We start from the raw sequence: 22,817 nt of genomic DNA on the forward strand, positions 1-22,817 counted from the left end.
GGAATGTTCATAACCGCAATTTTGTAAGCCATTTTCCGTTCGGCTGAGCTCGGTGCGTAGCGTGCCTTCCGGAACCGGAACGATTTTCCAAACGAGGCCGATAAACATCCTCTACTTTTTTTTGTGGATGACCATAGCTTACCGCTTATGTCCGACCGTAACAATGTCACCCGGGATGGTTCGGGACGGTAGTTAGGAAAGCTAGCTGAGGTATTCCCATTAGGGAGAAATACGCACATTCCTGTCACTAGAGCGAAGCGCGTTTTTTGCCCGTGTTCTTGCGTTACCTTACATACCTATTTTTTGTCAAACAGGAATTGGGCAGAGTTTTAAATTGCTCTAAAACTACTGACCAACATCTTAGGTTTCTCTTTGGTTGTCAAAGTACGATATATCCGATGAATAGTTCCGACCTTACAGTTGTTTCCATTATTGCAGAGTATTTTTTAAAGAGAAAGAGAAACAGCTCACGAATGACGAACGAATGAATTGTGAAAGTAGAATCCCTCTGAAAAGAACTTTGAGCTACGTTCTTTGAAAAACATTGACATTCATTGACACTTATTAAAAGATTCATTGTGATCGAATTGAACACAACTTGAAACATTATTATCTTCTCCAACGACTCCCACTGTAAACTGTATCCTTTTGATATTGAGATTTTTGAGCACCCTTTCTGCTTTTGCTTCTTACTGCAGTCTCCCAAAAAATATCAACTGAAATTATGCAAACTACCTAATTCGAAAAGCAATTCACTGTACCATCTCCATCTGCTTTAATTCTCCTAATTCCGCCTGACAGGGCTTCGCAGCATGGAGGCGTTGGCAGCGTTCAAACCCGTTCCAATCGTGCCGTCAGAAGCTTTAAAAACAGTTTTCGCTGTTAATTAAATTTATAAAGACATAATCCGACTTCGAACTGGTTCGCAAACTTTGTCATTAGCAGCACAGCGCATCCGGCTCCCGGTGTCACTTCGGTGACCGAATGAAAGGATATTATTTTGAAAACTGCCACGCCCCAGCAAGGACACTCGGCCGGGGGACGAGCACATTAATTTGAAACGGGCTGCCCGGAAAAAGGGTACACTGTGCAAATCGGTGCGCGGACCCAATCCGGGTCGGTTTCCGTCGCAATGGGGCACCCGAAGCAGAAACGCCACGCCAGCTAGACGTGACAAGAAAGCGTAAGGCGACAAATGTCTGCAGTCGGCCCTCTTTAGAGTCCCTGTCTGGAACTGGCAGGAGACACTCGAATGCATCGGCCCGGCCCGTGGTGCAATGCGCAGGCAAGACTTCGTGGCCGTAGAGAAGAGAATGGTCTATAATTACCTTCCACCGTTGACAGATATCGCGCATCTGTCTGGCATGACAGGTCGACGGGATCGATGACTTTTTGGACCCTCCGGCGGGTCGAACAATTGCATTTCCCCCCGTGGGGGGTATTGGGCCCCCAAATTTACTTTGCATAAAACTGCCATCCATCTGCCACCGATGGCGACCCTTCAGACTTTGACCATTTTCTTAAGCGCGTTTCGGAAATTGGATCGAACCGTCAGTTCGCCCGCTGAATTCCGTCCATTTAAGTCCAGCCTGGTGCCTATGTGATTTATGTCGCTTCCAGGAGACCCTCCTCCGGCCTTATTACTAATGATTCTCGTTCACTTTCTTCCTTCTCTTTCGCGCAGGTGAACGGTGCATGGACGTTGCCAAATTTCGTGTGTGATTTCTACATAGCAATGGATGTGATATGCTCAACGTCGTCGATATTTAATTTAGTTGCAATATCAATAGACAGGTAAGTACCGATCAGGAGGGGCGCCCGAATTCGTTGTTCGCCATATCACGCCGCAAGGTCTGATGACGATGAAGTTGCCAGCCTTCTTTCGAGCAGACTGCACAGAACCCACCGACAGTGGCGGAATGGCCCGGAAAAGTCCCGGAACAAAACTTTAACTGATGGCCGTAACTTCTCCAAATGGGTCGTTTTACGGACCGTCCCTTGTTCCGTTCTTGTGCTTATTCTGCATTCCCTAACGCAGCTCCATGGTTTCCATATCTTCGTACATTCAGAGCTACAAACTTTCCTTTCTGACAGCCATCGACGAGGGGAAGCACCAGGACCGCCCCCTGCGAAGTGCCAGGGCCCAAATGGCTGTGTAACTCATCGACACCGGAAGTTTCACTAACTTCCATCCCGCCCAGCTCAATACCGTGTGAAATATGAGCTGAGCCAGGCACATTTGGCCACATTCGGTCCAGAAAGTGCATCGGACGCTAGGCGGCGGGCGGCGATAGGTTAACTACTTCCCAGCTAAGTGGCAATCCCTTCCCAGCCAGCCTTAAAGGTTGAAAGTAGAGCGAACAGTATTTAAAGAGAGCGCCGATGCTAGTGTAACACTGAGCTGCACGAAAAGCGGAAGTTCTACTAGAGGGCAGAAGTGAGATTCTTTTCAAAGTTTAAGCAACGATTCACTCCATGATGCTTGATCGTGTCGACCCCCAGGAGACTTTCTGAATATGTTGTAACTCTTTGCCATTTACGTTTCGAAAGTAAATAAAATGTTCCAATGCGTTGCAGACGAACGAGCTCTTAATTCATGGTAATTGCAATATGAATGACCAAACCTGTGGCCGGGTCGGGTTTGGTATGTCGAATTCCGTGAAATACCACGGCATAAGTGCATTTCCACAACTAACCCTATAACTTTGAATAATGGAAAACCACTGCACCCCTAGCATCGGTCGCAAATTTGAACTCAATTTCCAGGGTCCAAAACTAACGGAGCCTGGGACGTAGCGGACCCAATGCAATGCCACATATCGCCGCCGCCGTTCTGGTCGAATTAGTGATAATGATCAATTCTGTGCAACCATTATCGGCTAATTACTGGACCAAGACCTTTGCCTGTCGAAAACCTAAACAGGTCCGGAACCGTAATTTGTGTTGTGGAACCGAAATCAGACCACTAGCGTCCTTCGAAAACAGATCAACGATACCACAGCGGGCCGATATCGATCTGAATTTGCCGCGAAATAAACGTCTCTTTGGTGGTCGACCCAACTGCACCGTCCATTCAGTCACCTCCATCACTTTCGAGTCCCAAAAATCCGGAACTAGTTCCACAGTTCAATCGTTAACGCTACGCGATAGCCATAGGGAAGGTAGAACGGAACCCGAAGTGTCCCCAGAATGACCAGCAACTGGGAGAGCAGTATTTATTTGAATTTAATTGCAATCCCATAAAAGGGAACCGCTCGTAACTTGCAAGTACCAAGAATCAGCCCTAAGCCGATGCACTACCTTCATTCCGCCGTTTGTTTACCTTTTTCACGGGGGTGAAGAACTCTGACCGAGCCACACAAATCGATCCAAACTTCGGACAGTTCGCGACTTCTGTAGTTGCTGTTTTTGTCGTCCGAAGCGACGATACTATGTCCGGAGCGCTAATTGGACAACGAGAGATACAGCTGGCCGTCGCGTGGTTCACGGTGGAGATCAATTGAATTATCGTCCATTCCGGTCCGCAGTTCATTCAGCTTGGGCAGGAAGGACACATGTAACCGGGGGTTCTTTTTTTTCTCCTGGACGCTTAGTTCACTAAGCACCGGGCATGCCTAGTCGCCACTCTTCTGACGCGGAAGCTGGTGCAACGTAAGCCGTTGAAAGTCTGGCAACATATAAACCTTCACTCCGATGTTTCGTGGATGTGTTGTATGTCTATCGCCACGTTCAGCGGAAACGGCAGACGCGGTGGCAGCGCGGTGAAAAACGTGTTGAAAAACGAGAATTCAATTTCAACGGCCATACCTTGCCGTACACGTGTTGAATCACGCCGATTGGTTCGTTATTGTTTTACTTTTATGTTTTGTTTCCTGTACTCTTTTCGCGTGTCAGTCGCCCGACGATAGGGGCAACGTTTGGCTTTGGTTCGCGAGGCTGTTTGTGATGGTGGCCGTTTTTGTTCAGACAAGCCAATCGCTACCCGGTGCGCTGTGTTGAGCCTAGGCTAGCTGAAAGTGATTCTAATCCAATATAATCCGAGTTTATGTTGAAATGCACGCTGTCAATGTTACATAAACCTGTTAATATTTTTGATTGATGGAATGAAACAAAGGAATATGAAAAGGATATTCATAAATATCTAAATACAAGCAAAAGGTTTATTTTTTTTCCCCGTTTTGAGATTTTAATTTTACCAATTCCTTTTCCTTTATTTTAATAGTTCAGTTCTCTTATTTAGCAGTAGGTGTTAGTTTATTTGTTTGAAAATTGTTTACGTATGCGTTTACAAATGTCTTAAACTTTAAACTTAAAATAGGGCACGATAACAGCATTACACTAATGATGATGGCATTCCATTTGTGTTTTAACTATTCCCACGTGCCTAATACAGTACAAAGTTGCCTTCCAAGTTGTAGAGAGCCTCAGTATCTGCACAGTTTTTGCTCGTAAAACGATCGCAATTTCATAAAACCAAACCGTCCGGTCGATAGGTGTCCAGAATAATGGGCAAAGCCAAATTGGTTGAAACCGATAAACCGATGGCCGGGACTCCGATATTCGTTTACTTAGCCATCTTTTATTCCACATTGTGTCCATTGCCTGCGCGTGGCCCGATAAGGATATTTTCCACGTACCCGTTATACCTTTCATTTATTCTTCGAAGGAAGCGGTTTTTGTAGAGAAAAAAACAATAACGGAATAACAAACGATCCACCCGACCAATTTGGAGCCCTGAACTGCCCGGTAAAAAAAACAGCGCAGTCCCCAAACTACTAGCGCTTCAGCATGCGGTGCGTACTTTCATGATCAACCTTAATTTAAATATTTGGACAGTTTCGTCGACGCTCGGCGACGGTGTAGCCCCGCCCTTCGCTGGTGCAGAAAGTGCGTGGTTCGATTTTAAAATGCAGCTCATGTTACGCAGCATCGTTGACGCCGGCGATCGGAGCTGCCGAAAGATAATGGAGGAAAATTTCATTTAAAATTTGTATTAAAATGTTAAACAAGACCCGCAACGCGCACCAGCCGTACGACGGATCCTTGCTGCGACGGCTCGTTTTGAAGTATACTGGGATCGGTTTAACGGGCTTCCCGAAAACCACGGTCCCGTGTTGCGCCAGATGGTTACTGTAGTGCCGTGACGCTGCAACATGCACGGACGGGTGCTGCAATAATCTGGTGGCCTCGGGTGGCCAGAAAAGGACAGTGACGACAACGGACGGATCAAACTTTATTATTTCACATGCCACGGAAAGGCAGCTGCTCCAAAGCTTCGTGCGGAATGGGCTTCGGGGGGCGAGCGACACAGCGATAAACCAACCGGATTGTTGTACACAAATTGTACACACATTGTCCATTACTTAGCTGGGCGATGCGAACATTTTTTGGGGGACGAACAAACAAGTTTATTGTTGCGGTGGCCGAACCCAAACCCAACCCAAAAACTTACACATTTCGAGGTAAATTTGAATTATCTTTTGAAAAACTGTATTTACGAAGTTACGTAAAATTCTTTTTGCATATCTTCAGTAAAACCAATCAGTCATTTGATTGAAAACGCAATTGTTCGGCTCCCGTGGACACGTACCGGCACTCGGGTTGACACGCTGATTGACGAGCACCGCACATTTCTGATCCTTGTTGTTTACCACGAAATTTAAATCATATTTTTTGCGTCCCTTTTTGCTATGCGGTTTGTTGGGAAAAATATAAAACTTCATCTGTCAAATGGAGCTCGTTCACTTGTTTGTTCATTTCGTACAATATCATCTCACCCACGTGGAGTCCGGCACTCGGACTGGCCGAAGGTTGAGAAAAATTAATACGTTTTTAATTAACCTTTGTCCTGACAGTTCTCCTCGAATCGTGAACTATATGCTTTTCTTTTTCCCCCCCGGGACGGGTTCATTGTGTGGCCCCCGAGTGCCTCGAGTAAATAAATGGATTCTGAGCAAAGCACGGTGACCAGCCGTGACGCAGGGCAAACGTTGAGGCGGCATAAATAAATTGATTCCAATCAGCGGCAGCAAGCGGGCAGTCGGCTCGTACGCTCCCCGTGGAGAGGTTCGCATTCAATCCCATCGTCACGATCCGGGGTCAACCAAATGGGTCAACTCGCCCGGGGACCGTGTCGGAATGCAAATGGCGCAATAGGGGTGGAAAACGGCGAGTAGAAAACTAAACAACTACAAAGGACACTACACGCGAAAAGAACAATCAACGGTCGGTGAAAGCTGCAGTGAGGTTGGGAAAAATGTTGATTTGTAATCAAACATGTCAAACATGACGAGGTACCAACGAGCTCTACATAAAACGCTGTCGGACCCTCAGTGCTGTGAAAATACCATTCTGTTATCCACGTTATGTCGTCTATTGTTTATGTCGTCCAGCGCCTCGTACAGAATCTCCACGTACGGGCCCAAATAAGCACAGATTGGTTGATTGATCTACAGAACTGCTCCGAAAACCTAGAAGCATAGACAATCAGTTTGCAAAGTGCGGCTTTTATTCAGAAAACGCGAATTTTTATCGTATCTTAATGTTCATGAATCTTTGATTGTTTTAGTTTTACACCAACATTCTCATGACCCGCGAGCACAAAACAACCAATCTGCGTCGCGAAGCGATACGATCAACTTTATGGCACACTGATCCTCGCAAAAGGCCCACAACAACGCACCACATTCGCTGTATAGTCCTCGAACTACTAAAAACCTGCAAAGTGCACACATACAGTGCTACGTTTTGTCCCGAAAACTAATGACCGTACGAAGCGATACGGGAAATAAACATTTCCCGGGTTCCGAAATGGCTTACGGCACGTTCGAGGCTTCGTTGCGATAGCGAAATGTTACAAACAGGCCAACATAAGGATTGGCCACAGGTATTACGCGAAATGCGGAGCAGGAAAACTCACGTCCCGTTCCGAGCTGTGCAGAAAAGGGAACAGAAGCCGGGATCGCACCTGCAAAAAAAGGGGAACCGCGATCAATGTTGTCACTGCGCGCACGGTGGTCGCGGTGCGTTGTCCGAACTGTGAAACAAACCCACACAAAACCGCATACACGTAAACAACATGACGTGTGGTGCACGGAACATAAAATGGGTTTTCGGTGTAGCACAAAGTTCAGTTGTGCATGGTTTTTTGTTTGTTCTTTCTTGCCCTCCCCCGGGCTGGTCGCGAGATATAATGTGGTTAATTGAAATAATTTCATAAACCGGAGCTAACTGAAAAGTGAATCCAACTCGCGTGCGCAGCCCGTGGCATTGTTGAGGCAACCCCAAATTCTTGCGCCACATATTTCACCCGCAGGCCAGTCCATTCCGAGCTCGGGTCCAATCAGGTCCTGGCTGCACTGATTGTTGCGTTTCGGCATTCACAACGCGCGCGGCCACTGCCAAAAGTTGCGGATTATGTTGATTTGGTTGAAATAAAATTCAGGCCACCGTGCGAATGGCCATTTTGCCTCTGTCTCTCCGACTTCACGCTCGGGATTGTGCAGCATTTTTTTTTGCTTGCCTTTCCGCGTTCCTAAGCTGACACCCCGGTGCAATGTGGTGAAAATAAAAGTTTGCGAAGGCTGTCAAATGCAAAAATCCCGCCCCAGGGGGAGACTCCTTCCCGGAGCAGCATCCGTGGCGCACGCGTCCCGCCCGGTGCGGATGGAGATAAACTTTGCAAATAAGCTTAACGGGCAAAAGTCGCTCATCTCCCGTGGCCGCCGGTCGGAAGTTGGAGCGAGTATTTCAACCATTCTTTCGATTGCTGCCATTGTGCGGGGTGTGCATAAGCGAAACAATATTTGCATCCCGTTTAGCGCCCTGCGCCGCGTTTCTCTTGCTTCTGGTTAGTTGCAATTGGCTGGAGCACCGCATTCAACATGCACTCCGAACTGAAGCAACGGGTGCGCTACAATTTATGACGCTCTTCTTTCGCGTGCATAACAATAACGGCCCATTCTCCTTTTGGCACTCACTTTTGATGCAACAAATTGGAAAGGACAATCGCGTTCGATGCATTGAGCATAAAAGAACGCTTTACTAGCCGAGCTTCGGGCGCCATTTTGACACATTTCAGTTTCCGTTGCTTAGCGGAACAATTGGATCAGAGAAATCAAACGGTACAATGTATTCGATTGGAGTGTTCGATTAAGCCGCTCTCGCAAATGGTATTATGAGAAAAATTGGTTAAGATTTTCCAAACCATCGTTATACAAGTATTCAAAATGCGATAGAGTATGATGAAACAAGATGACAAATAATATCAGCTTTGTGCCTATTTCTCCTGGGCAAAATGACTCAGAAGAATTAATTTATGTTTTAAGAAACAAACTTTCTGGATGTTTGCAATCCTCGAAAACTGAACCACAGAATTACGCCTAGATGTAGGCAATACGGCAATAACGTAAAAATAGTTCCAAATAGTTCTAGTTTAAATTCGTATCTTCGTTCTTGAATGTTTCTAAGCAGTAGTTGTGGAACTTTTGACAAACAATTTAAGGTGTTTATGATAACTCCGAATTAATTGAGCATTCAACGTTCGTTAGGTGGGTTATTTTTGGCTTTCGCTTAAGCAGACTTTACTGAACTCAATTATATCTATCGTTTATCTTCGACACTTAACGTTTGCGTGACCATTAACTAATTATCCCATTTCCTGTTTCCGTCTCCGCCCAGGTACATCGCGGTGACGCAGCCAATCAAGTACGCGAAGCATAAAAACAGCCGGCGGGTGTGTCTGACGATTCTGCTCGTCTGGGCGATATCGGCCGCGATCGGGTCGCCGATCGTGCTGGGACTGAACAATACGCCGGACCGAATTCCAGACCTCTGTGTGTTCTACAACAGTGATTTTATAGTGTACTCGTCTCTAAGTAGCTTTTATATCCCGTGTATCATAATGGTCTTTTTATACTGGAATATTTTTAAGGTAAGTACGAGTGTGACCATGACCCAAAAGATAACTAGTTAGTAACGTAGTTCCAACCGCCAAATATGTGCACATGAAACGAAACGAAGTCTGATGAATTAGTCATGAGTTGTTGGGCCTACACGAAACACGACGTCTTACGTCTACCATCATTAGCATTTGTTTAGCATGTTTAGCATGTTTGTTTTGTTGACTTGTTTGTGATCCCTGCTCATGACTTCAAACGCAGTGTGCAAGCCCTGCACAACAACAAACAACCTTTTCACCAGACACCATCAGACACGGTCGTGTGCGCGTATGCGATCGCAAACAAATGATTATAAAGAGAAGAAATTAATCACCTAATATGGGTGAAAAATGATGGGGCTCCAAAAAAGCGGAATAAACAACAGTACAACAATACGCTGGAACACCATATATCAATCATGCTCTCCAAACATCGGTAGCCGACAAGCCGCTGGCGAAAAAAATAATAATAATTTGATGTACTGCCATGTGCACTTGGCCAAATATCGCAAATTGCGCCATAATTTATAACATATGAAAATGTCCGAACACATGCGCGGCACTCGGGGCTCGTCAGCTGGGCCAGTTTTCGCCACGGCGCCCCGAAGGAGCGTGCCACAAACATAAAAACGCCAAACCCCCTATGCTTCGGCTCCATTTGGTTGCTTTCGTGGAACAATGCGTAGCACCGATCCGGGTGCCAAACGGTCCTCAAATGGGTATCAAATCGAGTTGTTGCTTCTTTTCCTTGGCAGCAACAACAGCACGAACTCTTGGTTAGCACCACTACTTTGGCCATTGTCACAGGCGGTCCGATGTAATGAAGCAAAAAAAAACAATCACACACACTCCTGGAAGAGCCAATAGCTTTAAGTCCTCGTTGGTGCTTGGTTGCAAAACAGTCATCAAGCCTCAGCATCTTGCCAACCACAACAACTAGGCCCCATTGTAGATAGTTTATGAATAATAAAATTTCAATTTAACATCGTACACTTGTGTGTGGCAACGTCTTCGAGGTTCGTACCCGGTGCGCGAGAGCCAGATTCCGTGTTTGTTCGCCCGCGAGTCCCGCGCTCCAGTTTATCGCACATTTCTGGATGTTGTCCCCGCGCGAGAGGATGTTGCCACAGACGCTATCCGTCTAGCCGTTACGGCCCCGTCGTCCTTTATTGCCGCCCTCCGATTTAACGCCCGCCCGGTTCGGTATGAAATATTTATGTCACAAAGTTTGTCGACGATAGTTTGCGGATGGAATACGATGGCGCAATGTTCGGGCGATGGTACCCGCTGGTGATGCTGGTCGTCTTCGCATCTATCGCTGACTGAAGAAGCGACGGTGATGGTTTGACGGAGGAGCGCGGTAGTTAAACATGTCAAACATGACAAATAGAACGCTCGCTTGTTGCTTTAATGAGCGGTAATGGCTTCGCAGGCAGAATTTCATTAAGTCATGCATTTGTTTTGTGCTCCTTTGTTGCGGGAAGCCGGGCCAGTCCTTGTGAGTAATTTTGACGCCACGGTGACATCTCGAGGGAAGTGGCACACATCGGGGCGATGTCGTATACGTTACAAAGTACAGTACCCAGTTTGCGCCAATCCACAGGCCATGTTTGTTGCTTTCCATGCTCACACACTAACGCGCTCGATTTTCGAGTGCGCGGATCATGTAATATTGTGGCAGCCTCAAAGAAGTAGTAATTAATGGCTTTTCGCGTTCAATTTTTAATGTGCCGCACATAAATGTCTAGGGCAATTTCTGCGCATAGTTCAATGGAATAATTTGAAACTCGAAGCGTTCCACGAAGCGTTTCGTATTCTAGAAAACTTTTCGTTTAAGCGTTTTCGGAAGAAGCGTCTTGATAGAATTAGTTTGTTAGAAGGGTTTTCTGCGAAATTATTGCATTTTTGGCAATTTAAAGTATTTTTTATGATTTTGATCTTTCAATCGACAACCAAGATACAGGCACAAAGATGATACCTATCGAAGAAACGCCAATCGCCAACGGCCTCAGATAAGATAAACCAAACCAGAATGTTTGTTATGTTATCACCAACCTCTTGTTGACCACAAACGATTTCCTCTGCAAAAGGAAAGCTTTCAATTTTCTAATTCAATCACAACGCGTTTTGCTCAAATAAATCGACCACATATTTGAGCCACGAAATGGAACTTTCAGCTCCAGTCGAAACACTCTAACGCTCATGTTAGCTGCGGCAGCATTTTAATTATCCATCACCAGACACTGAACGACTAAAAATAAAATTCGATGACAGACACACGGGGAATCAATTATTTTGATGAACCCTCCCCAAACATGTCCGCAACACGTTAATGTCCATGTTTCGTACCATCCCACTTGCTTGTCCAGGCGCTGCGAACGCGAGCGAAAAAGCAGCGGGCCGCCCGCAAGCCGCACCTCTCGGAGATCACCGCCGGCGGGAGTATCATCGAAAATATTGCTCAAACCAAGCGGCTGGCGGAAACGCAACTGGACGGTAGCACGCGCAGCGGCTCGAAGATCCTGCCGGACGAGGAGCGGCCGACCAACACGGCTTCCGGGTCGAACGAGGAGGACGACGAAAACGCTGGGTAAGCATTGCTCTACGGCTTCCACTAGTGTTCCCCTTTTGTTTTCTATGTTGTTTTTTATGTGTGTGAGAGTGGTTTTTCGGTTGCACGCCATTTTTCCCGAAAATCCCAGCTTCATCTCAAAACGTCATAAATTTTAAGCTATGCACTCCGCATTCGTCCAGCATTGTTGGATGCGCTTTTCGATGCATGTCGTTTGATAAATCTCTCGGTTTTTGTTGTACCTTTGCCTCGATGCTGATGTCGCTGATCCCACCGCGAGCACCGTCCCTGAGTAGTGATTGTTTGTTGCACGAGGTTCGGTTGTGTTGTTTGCATGGTCGTGTTCTTTCATTCTTTCCGGTTGTTCTGGCAGTTCCGGAGTTCATCATTCTGTTTTTTTTGCCATCGTTTGTTGGGTTGACATTTCGGGACGCTCTGGTCGCCGGTGAGAATTTGATTGATGCTGGATCCGGGGCGCTGCCCGTTGTTTGTGTGATTTCAAATTCATAATCCTGCAGCACGGATGATGAATGATTGAAGTAGGCTAATCCCAAAGCTCGCTAGACACTCGCTAGGAGTGTCATGTACGGCTCTACCGTTTCAGTCGGAGCATGGAATCATTGCATCGTTTCGATGGCCTCTTCGTTATGCTGCGAATTTGGGAGCCCGTTGCATCAGTTTCTATAGTGCAGTTCTGATCTATCTTTGATCTATATTTTGTGCCGATTTCTATTGCTTCAATTGCTTAATCAATGCATTTATTAGTGTCTTGTTTTCTTTTCTTACAAGTACCGTTTGCGCGATCGCTATTCTTTGCTACAGTCTTCTTAATGGAACGGAATGGTTTTGCTTCAAATTTTGATACATTTTATCTTCATTTCTTCATCTTTGCGTATCGATTGTTTTTCGATGCCGAGCATTAGCCGGCCCGGGATCGCTTGACCGGCGGGCGCAACCTTTCCGAGTGGTAATTTATTTCTCATTGGTCGTTCCACGCAGGTCCCCTGACAATGACGACTGTCATGTGATTGTGAACGATAAATCAACAGAATTTATGTTGGCGACGGTCGTGGAAGAGGCTGGAAAGTACGTGCGGGGTCACTCCCGTCCTTCGTAAGGGTATTTGCGTGTTCCACACCGGTGTCCACATTTCTCCGTCGCGCTCCCTTGTTGGTATTGACATGAAAGATGTTTCAATGGGGTGTCGTTTCTGTATTTAAAAAAAACTTACGATTTTTTATGAGCTCGAAAAGTAAATTTGAAACGTTCTGTAGTTAATTGTCGTCAACAGTAAAATAATCAAAGGATAAAGGAAATTATACATTCTATACTTATCTCACTACTTTGGTGTGTGTATATTTTTTGTAATGTGTCTACACACCGATGTAATAAAATATCTTAAGCTTAAGTGTAGCATTGGCCAGTCTCTTGCAGTACTTCGAGGAGCTACTAATATCAACGCACCACACGTTGACACAAGCAAAATTGATCACACCTTCCATCCTAACCGATTGTTTCGTAAGTTGATCAGTGTGTGTGTGTGTTTGTGTGTGTACCCAAACGTGGCACGTGAGACTCACACAGGACCTCCCGTCAGTGTTGCAAGCTTGCCGCCGAGAAATGTGACCGAGTGCGATGCGCCCAAAGACCGAAACACTAATCGAACACCCTTCTGTGTCCTTCACCAAAACGAAGCTTCTCGACGTCTGTCTCTTTCAGCGTGGTGGCCCAGATCACGACGACGACGCAACAGGTTCCGTCCGACCCGAACGGCAACCACGACTCCGGCTACGCGCCATCGAGCATCGCCGACGCCCTGGCGGTCAACGCAACGCCGCCGGATAGCCTCAACGTGGCCGCCACGGTAATTGTAAATAAAAACGCAACCCTTAGAAGTAGGAACGGTTCGCCCCGGAAGGAAGCCAGGTAAGGCGGGTGTAGCGTGCGGCACAGCAAGACGCTCGACCGACGACGGCATCACACACGTGTTGTAACATCTGCTATCCGTGTGCTATCTGTTTCTGCCGATTTCAGCGTAACCTTAAAACCCCTGTCGTTAGTTAGATGCGGTGTCCAGCAGGCGCTCTCGCTGAACCGGAACGATTCCACTCTTTCGACGAACTCGACGGCGACGCGCGACAGTTCCCGGAAGGACAAGAAGAACACGCAGGCCTCCAGGTACGCAGGCGGACCCGTTACCCTACTCAATCATGCCCACCGGGCCTCGCTAGGGCCCAACCTTTCTGATCGTCCTCGGAGGCCAAATAGTACATTTCGACTGTTTAACTTCCAACCCGAAAGTAATCAATCTATAACACAATAATTGCGTTCCCTGCCCGATAGAGACAGACAAAGCGAGGCATCGGGTTTCTTGGAAGTGAACCAAAGGCATGGCCTTTCAAGTCCGTTATAATGTCCAAGGAATGTCCGATTCATGTCAGCCGATGGAAGCCGAAAAGCGTACCACTGGCCTCCGGATGGTTTTGTTTTTTTTTGTTATGCTACACAAAAAGAAGTTTACGCTGCGCAGCGCTACCGGGACAGCGGGTTGACTGGCAAAGTAGCATGTTGCGAACATGTTGCGCATGTTGTTATCATGTTGGGAAATTGTGATCGAATTAGCATCGATATTCCGATCCATATTCCGATCCGGCGCAACGCTACTCAAGGTTCGAGTCGCAAGAGACTGAGAAGTAGATTGATTGATTGCTGCAACGAAACGCTGCTCGGTTATGTTAATTAAATAGGCTGCCAATATTAAAACGATTACTGCCTCGAGGCAATGGTTATATCATCGTAGAAGCATCACGATATACCTTACGCCACAAATCAAATGCGTATGGTTGCACCACACCCTGAAACTGTGTCGGTCGGACAAAAGTGTGATGATCATGTTTCACACATCGTTTTACTTGTTCCCTGCATTTTTACTGCTTATTTGCGCTTATTACAAAACGTACGACACAGCACCTGAACCACCCCGAACGCAGAGTGCTACTCTCTCTCTCTCTCACTCCCTCATTCACTGTTTCGTAAATTATGACCCTTTTCGGCTCAAATTCTGTTACCGCGCACGCCGTCGGTTCGGATGGCCATTTCACCTCCAATTCATCGCCGTGCTCGTTAAGAAAACATGAAATCCTTTGAACATCCCGCCACCAGCACGCTTCGGGTAGAGGAAAATCGTTTTCCGCTTCCACCTGGCGGCCATCTTTAAGGTCCTCACCGGAATCTTTCGCACCCCGCGGTAATGGGTTTTTCGCAGAAATTTAGTGTTATTGCTTGTGGGACAATTCCACCCATCGTCGTCATCGTCGTCCTGATGATCACCGTCACCGTTGCAATTGTCCCGAGGGTCCCAAGTAGGGGTGGGGCCTGGAGCGCTACCACTCATGGGGCGCTGCACCTTCCACATAAAAATAATAATGAAAATTTTGTGAAATTACTGGAAAATTTATCTTTCGGGTGATGAAATTTCCATGATTTGTTGCGGTGCCGGAACGCGTGACACGATCGCGACTCGCGCTGCCCATTTAAACCGGATGTACCAGCCCGAAACTGGGAGATGAATAATCTTCGGCACCGTTCTTTTTACAGTTTATTGCTCTCACTCGCCACCGCGTTTGGCCGCGATCTGGTTTGGTGTGAGTTCACGCGTGAAACGTAATTCTGAGTTTCACGCATTTTAAGGACGCGAATGTGAACTGAGGGATTTACGAAAACAAAAAAAATAAATGGACGTCCGTCCGTGCGGTAATGGCGTAATATTTGGACCCCTAGCCATGAGAAGGATCCTCTAAATCCTTAATCGTCTGTGGTAAAATATTTTATAGAGTAAAAGAAACAAAACAAAAACCGTCAGCCCCATCGCCATATAAAATGTGAATAAAGCAGAAAGCTGTAAAATGTTTTCCTTTCGAGGGCGGTAATGTGGCCACTCCGGAAAGGCTTGCGTACCGGCCCAAGCCCAGCTAGCGTTGGGCCGAATTGAGCCCGTAAAAATTGGGGTGACATTTTCTTCTCTCCCATCGAATAAAATTCGGACCCAGGGCGAGCAGATGAAGTGTTACAAAAAGCACATAAGATTTGAATAATAAAAAAATTCCCCTTTCGAATGCGAAACCCTTAACCTTTCTGGGGGCCACTCCTGGGTAATCGGAGTCCTTCCGCAACGTGACATCTCCACGCCGATGCCCACGTGGGTTCTGTTGTGTGGCGCAACTTTATGAACGCCGCGGAACCCACTCACCGGGCCACCTGCTGAGGTAGATGTTCAAATAAAAATAAAATCATTTATTCATAATGGGCCACGCTGTTGAAAAATGGATCGATCATAAAAGGACGAGTTTTAATTTTGGAACCCCACGGAAGCGCGGAAGATCTCGCATATGAAGCATCTGTCACTAGCACGGAGAAAAGCTCGCTAAAGTACGTGCCACGTTTCGTTCCGTTCATAGCACCAGGGACTGCATCCTTTCCGAGCGGTCAGAGAGCGAACAGCCACCCGAAAAGATTACCAGCGACAGCTGCTACTGCTGCTGTTGGCCAGCACATTCCAATGACAGCGCGTTTCCGGAGAATGGTGAAACCACACTCAACCCCGCGGCGGCCCAATGATCCCGGGGGCCGATAAATCTGCGCTTGACACCGAGCGTACCAGGTTCAAGAGAAACGTTCGAGGTCCTTCAGCCTGGGTCGAGCACCGTGGGGAAAGGTCATGGATTTTGGGAGCAACGTTATGGCCGTTAAAACGATACATTGATTTTTGAATGCGATGCTCGTTTTATTTCCCCAGGACTGGAGCAGGGTTTATGGCCGGCGGTCGCGAAAGGTGACGGTTCAAAGTCGGATAATAAAATTTAAATCTTCGGCTTCTCTTTTAATAATAAACATCATTTGATGTGTCGTTAATAGACCACCATTTGAGATATTGTTTGATTGGTAAAGAGATGTTTTTTTCTATAATTTCTTTTATCGGATTAACGTGAACCTTCCAAAATGCTTGGAAATATAATTTTATGGTCAATAAAATCAGCATGATTATTTGAAATGAATAATTCCAGGCGTTTCTGCATTGTTTTTAAATAATCCTTGTTGATCATTTGAAAACGCGGTCATCAATCGAGAGTGGTTAGCATTGCGAATGCTGATCAGTTATGCTACCACCGTCGTGTAAACATTCCCATTTCCAACACGCCCAATTCAACGGCACCATAGTCAACCACAACGATTTTATTGATAGTGTCACTGACAAATAAACTACGGTCGGTTCGAAACTACATCTGTCGCCCCTACAACAACTACCGTCACTGTTTGCAGCTGATAAAAATTCACGATGCGACGTTCGGTGCTGGATTAGGCGCGACACTGAAATGGCTTGCTATTGTCGCTCTCCAACTTTACCATTTATTTTGCTGACAATATTCGATCAAAGAAGAACGTACAAAAACTCATTCTCTCAGCTGAAAGATCGATAAAGTTATCAAGCAGTGATTTCATTCGGGCTGTTTTATTTTTCTTGCATCTTCTTTGGAGTAAATGATCGAGCAAAAGTTATGGCCTAGACTATCGTCCCATCGTTAGGTTTGGCCATCCGGACGTCTGCATATTTTCAGAAGAAAACTTTTAAATGATTTTACTATCGGTTTTAGTGCAATTCATGCTCCCGCCGCTCTCGGGCACTCGCAATCTTCATTTCATCCCAAACTATTGCCAACTATCTCTGTTTCCTGTAACATTCGCAGGTTTACCATCTACAAGGTGAACAAAGCATCGAAAAAGAAGCGAGAGAAGTCTTCGGCCAAGAAGGAGCGGAAAGCGACCAAAACCCTAGCCATAGTTTTAGGTAAGTAAAACGGGAACCAATGATTCAAGTGCAGGTGACCGAATAATCGATCGCAAATTGGAAACTGTCACTCAAACGATGTTGCAAAACCCATACAAATAGCTCCATTCGCTGCGAAGTGTCTGCTTATGTAACTGTCTTCTAAGTGTATCCTTTCCAACCCCAAAAAGCCCACTGTCGAATTGTGAGGTTCACCATAAAAAACAAACAGACCCATTCTAAATTTGACACTCCTACATCAGCAACAAATGGGACTTTTATTTACACCCCCAGCACCGGAATCACTGCCAGTGAACAGAGCAGAGTTTTCCGGTTCCCACCATAATGGGTAGCCTCTTTCGGAGAAACTTTCCCGTGTGAAGACCTCCGCCATTAAACACGCATGTGAGTCCATCACGTCAGTATAGCGCCAGTTTTTCGGAATATTAACGCCAGCACGCCGACTTCCGGAGCCACCGAAAGTGCTCCGAAATAAGCCACTCAACGGTGGCGGGCTTCAGCTTATTTTTTGCCCTCGGCCTTGGTTCGTCTCACGCCAAAGTGCTCGAAAACTTTTTGCTTCCCTCTTCCCGTCGGCCCCTTCGCGGCGCTGGCTCACCGTTGGCCGGCTGAAGAAGTTGCTTGTCACCTTCGTCACCGTGTGCTGGGCTTGAAAAATGTCACCTCTCCTCGCCGGGGCGCCGCGCCAAACTTTCCTCAAAGCAATCTCAAAAGTGTTACGCAAAAACAAAAGCCCTCCGTCTCACCGGCGGGATGTAAATTTTCCGGGCGCGGAAAAGCGTGACTTACGACGAACGCCGCAACCGATCATCGCACTGCAGCCTCTCCCGTGAGCGCGCACGGGGCAATGTTAATATTTTCGCAACCAAACACCGACACCGGCGTGCGCGTGCCTACGCGAATTCTTAAAAATGGCCAAACTTCAGTTCTGCTCCATCATCTCGCCCGCACCAGACGATGGTGGGCGGGTTGTTTAGGGGGATGCCGCCTTTGTCTTGCGTGGCGGGCTACCCGCCCGACCGCCCGCCAGAACTAGGCGGAAGCTGTCAGGGTTTTCCGCAAATTTGATTCTTTAAGTTTATTCATTTTACGGTGTGTTTTGTGTTTGAGATTATAAGTTACGATCAAAAGTTAAATAGAAACTGCGGGGAAACCGTGACATAACACCGAACGGGCCAACGCTATGCTTGCTTACACTTGCATCGGGTGGATGTCCATGAAGTTGACCTACTTCCACTGTCAAATGTTACAATATCTTCTTCATTGAGATTGAGCATCAACGCAACTTGTCAATTAGTGTACTAGTTGAGCATAAAACTATTATTATTTTTTTTTCGTATGCTCCAAGACACGGTGTCAACATTTTTCTTTAGTCAATTATTGAAACAAAATCCTTTGAATCTTAATGTTTTGCAAAAATTATACTTTTTAAATTCAACTGTCCACTGTCCCCGCTTAACGTTAAATGGAATTAAATTTTGCGCAGAAGTGTTGAAGCCAATCAAAGTGTTAGACTGGCAATTTCATGTTACTTTGCTTTTCTCGGGAGTGCTAATAAAGCTAACGATGACATGGCCAACAGCTCGCATTGCAACGTCGTTTTCCCATCGTCATCATCAGCATGTTGCACAAAGTTGTTTTCCTTCCGTCACGACCTTATTGTTACAGTCCACCACAGCCTAACTTGGTGCCGGTGACGAACTGAAACACACTTCACCGCAATTGCCTGCGGCCATCTAAAGGTCACAGGCTAGGCAATCATGCGACAAATCAAAATTACGACGTGCCCCAACTGTCGAGCGGATTATTATGTTGCCTGACGGGGAACACGCGACAGAGGAGCGCTGCGCTGCAGCCCTTCGATCTCCTTTTGAAGGGAAGCCTTTCGCGTCAACTTATACACATTTTTGGTGGTTGTATTTTATACTAAGAAATGACTCGAAAATTTGCTTTAAACTCATCTCCCTATTTGACACTCTAAACTCAGCTCCCATCGATGGTCGTCCTGCGCCCTGCGCTATGTTTCTCACTGTTGCCGCGAAATGGTTGATTCGCTCCATATTTTGCACGATGACACACGATGACACCTTGCAGCGGCCGTGTAGCTTTGCTGATTTTCCGTACAATTTTCTGTTTCACCGCTCCCGGTGTGAGAGTGCCAAAGTTCTATTCCACCTTACGTGAAGCATATTTTTCCACTCTTACTTCTACAGGCCGTCCTTCGGGCGCGCACGGGCTTTTTTCGCCACTTTGGTTCTGGCGTGACGGAAGTGATACATTTTGCTAACGATGTGAGTAAACCTTTCCCTAAGCGAAGCACGAACATGCATGGGCTGATTTTTTGTGCGATAAAAAAAGAGTGCAAACGAGCAGTGCCTCGTAAGTTTTGCCTTTTGCTAGGCGGCATTTTAGTTACCTGTCGTTGAGCTTATTTTGCATTTCTGCCCGTGGCGCCGTTGAATAAGTCTTCTCGCCACCTATCCTTCGTCGCCCTTGACGGACAGTTTGCTAAAAACTTTAACACGCAAAGGAATTAGCGGCGCACGGAGCGTGTATGGAAATATCAAACATTTCTGACAGACGGGCCACGCGTAGAAGTTGGCCTGCGCGATCCGTTCAGTGGGTTTTGAAGCTTGCTCCAAGACGGATTAGTTGTTTGGGATGTCGAACGCAAAACTTTGCAGCGTTCGGGTGCTTTGCGGGTTCGGGTGTAAGTCCAGCCCAAATTCGTGACAGGTTTCCAGAATTTTCGACACACTGTAGGTCACCTGGCCACCTGGCAATACAAAGCCCACCTTAGTCGGTAAGCAAGACGACAAAATGGCAAAGAATCAGATACCAACGCGTTCTTTTAGGCCCTGTAATCGAAAAGAAACAAAATGTCTTGACTTTAGTGTTTAATTTGGGCAATCAATGTCACTCCAAACAGCTTCTAGCTTTACTATACAAGATCAAAGAATTGAATTGGAAGAGATAAATATACTTAATACTTATCAAAATATGAAATACTTTGACTGTATTTGAAGCATTGATGCTGGTTTTGATAAGATTTTTCGTTTATTTTGATGAAGCAATTTTATCTATAATTTAAGGGTCCGTTTAAAGTTAACCATAAAATACATGTTCCTTCATAAAATACTTCTTGTCTTAACATTTGGCGCTTGTTATACTTTAAGATTTGTATAGCTTGTCTTCAATATTAGAGGGGAAACAAGGAATGAAAGCAATTCGAACACCAAACATTGACTCCATTTCAAATGCCTCCAACCAAACCAAAGCACAAGCAATTTCCAGTCCTTGCTATTATGGTTTTTGTATTTTTATACAACTGTTCTAGAAAATCAACCCAAAAATGGAGCTTGTTAAAACTTTCAGAAAATAAAGCATATAAAAAAGGTTGATAGTAAAACAAACCTTCAAATGGTAACAATACACAAGGGTACACAACTCGTAACGCGAACGGCGTGCAAAGTATATTCATCCCCCGTTAGTTATTATTTGCCGGTAATATGCATTGCTCGTCTGGCGCCGACAGGTGACAGGCGTCATCTCGCTGGCCCAACTCGCTTCTGAACCATGCTTCCGAATGTGTGTTCCCTTTGTACTCCGCAGGTGTGTTTCTGTTTTGCTGGGTGCCGTTCTTCACGTGCAACATCATGGACGCAATGTGCGCGAAGCTCAACAGCGACTGCCGGCCGGGCGTGACGATATTCAACCTCACCACCTGGCTCGGCTACATGAACAGCTTCGTCAATCCCGTCATCTACACCATCTTCAACCCGGAGTTCCGGAAGGCGTTCAAAAAAATCATGCATATCGAGTGAGGTTCGGGCCGGATCGTCCCGGGCGCCCACCGGGGCAACGGGGACGCCGGCAACGGGGTGGCGGCCGGGAGCCAACCCGCACCCACCGGTCGGGACCCTCCGCCGGCGGGTACCCCGGTTGCCGACGATGGGTGCAGCGTGGCCGTCGGCGGACCGACCCGAAACGGGCGCCGTACCGTCACCTGGAGCTAGCCGGAAATCATCGTCGAGCAGCAGACGACGACGAGCAGTCGACGTCTCTCCGACCTGACCGACCCCGATCCCGGGGTCTCCGTCGCTGTCCGCCCGGCGACGAGTCCCGACAGCGACGCCGAACGACGCCAGCGGCCCGGTTGCCAAGGTAGGGAACAGTTTTATTTATTTGCCGCCAACCATCGGCGTGCCACGGAGAACAGCAACCCGGACCGGTCGCCGGTGGTGGTGTAGGTTGGTGCCGACATCGAGCCAAACGTTTGACAGCTGGCAAAACAAAACCTTTCCCATCACCGCCAGCGGCTTCCCGTTGGCCACAACAAGCAACATCCGGTAAACAAACCAATATCCTCCTCGATGCTGCCTACGATGCCCTCCGGACGTGAATCTCCGCTCCGCCCAACCTCAAAATGTTATCGCGGGCCCAACGGCACGTGTCTCTGCGGCACGCTAAAGTGCATCGCTGCAGCGTGTAAATTGTACAATAAATCCTTCACTATCAACCTCGGCAGCCGGGCCCGGTTGCTGTCAGATTAGCCGGCCCCCACTTCTTCGGACGGTCGGGCGGCCGTCGCAAAACTTTGGTTCAACTTCGTCTACGACTGAAGCGGGAGGTTCGATTCTCGTGTGCGATTCGCTTCATTTGCCTATTGGCATTCGGGCCGGAGCCACATGCACATGCTACGCTCAAACGCTGGATCCGCCACCATCCGGCGGCCGAATAGTTGTAACATAAACGGTAGCCGCGGTATGCGGATGAAACTGTCTCATGGATAGTGTTAAAAAGGCACAGCAAATGGGTGCCGCTTCAGAAGATAGTTTAGGCACGGGACCACGGCTCCAACACTCGATCGACGCTCGATCCGATCAACAATCATAAATCCGAACTGTGGACGATGTTGTCCAAACAGGGAACCCTCCGGAAGCTCAAGGAAGCACCGAAACCGCTCAAACCGAATGAAAGCAAGGACTTTTGTGGACCGGACTTGGCTCGCAATCGTCGGCGTGTGTATTGTTCCAACTCCAAAACCTGCGCTCCATCGGTAGGTTAAGCTGCTCAAGTCGACTGTTTTCGAAAGTCTGTAGCCTGTAGCCTGTTGTGAAACGGAGAACGCAAAGGAAAACCAATAGAATTAGCAACCAAACAGAACCAACAAAACACGGAGACAGGCTCCGTAGGTGTAGATATCGATTTGTGCTGCGAAAGCCGGATATTGTTGTGGGCCAGCGAGTCAACCGTTTCCGATAATAAGTAGTGCTTAGTGGCCGTAGTTGAGTAAGCTAGCGTGTAAGCGTGTCAGCGTGTGGCGCGAGTGTCCTTTTAACCTGTCTGGCAAGTTCTCCTCTCTCACAGCACGACAACGACACGCGCCAGTGTGTGTGTGCCCAGTATTAGGACACGGATACACCCGCATTAGCAAATTCTCCCAGTACTAAGAAACTAAC

At 47.0% G+C, this 22,817-nt stretch overlaps 1 protein-coding gene across 1 annotated transcript in view; it reads left to right on the top strand.

Moving 5' to 3' along the window:
* Positions 1 to 21,179, top strand: part of LOC128270177 (dopamine D2-like receptor) — an 85,312-nt gene extending 64,133 nt beyond the window's left edge. Inside the window, exons 3-10 of the mRNA XM_053007583.1 lie at positions 1,685 to 1,794; positions 8,680 to 8,932; positions 11,308 to 11,528; positions 12,510 to 12,596; positions 13,230 to 13,436; positions 13,545 to 13,688; positions 17,255 to 17,355; positions 20,968 to 21,179. Coding sequence (XP_052863543.1) covers positions 1,685 to 1,794; positions 8,680 to 8,932; positions 11,308 to 11,528; positions 12,510 to 12,596; positions 13,230 to 13,436; positions 13,545 to 13,688; positions 17,255 to 17,355; positions 20,968 to 21,179 — 1,335 coding nt within the window. The remainder of the gene's footprint in view (positions 1 to 1,684; positions 1,795 to 8,679; positions 8,933 to 11,307; positions 11,529 to 12,509; positions 12,597 to 13,229; positions 13,437 to 13,544; positions 13,689 to 17,254; positions 17,356 to 20,967) is intronic.
* The last annotated feature ends 1,638 nt before the right edge of the window (positions 21,180 to 22,817 follow it).

Source organism: Anopheles cruzii, chromosome 3, assembly GCF_943734635.1.
Source record: "Anopheles cruzii chromosome 3, idAnoCruzAS_RS32_06, whole genome shotgun sequence".
Lineage (NCBI taxonomy): Eukaryota > Metazoa > Arthropoda > Insecta > Diptera > Culicidae > Anopheles > Anopheles cruzii.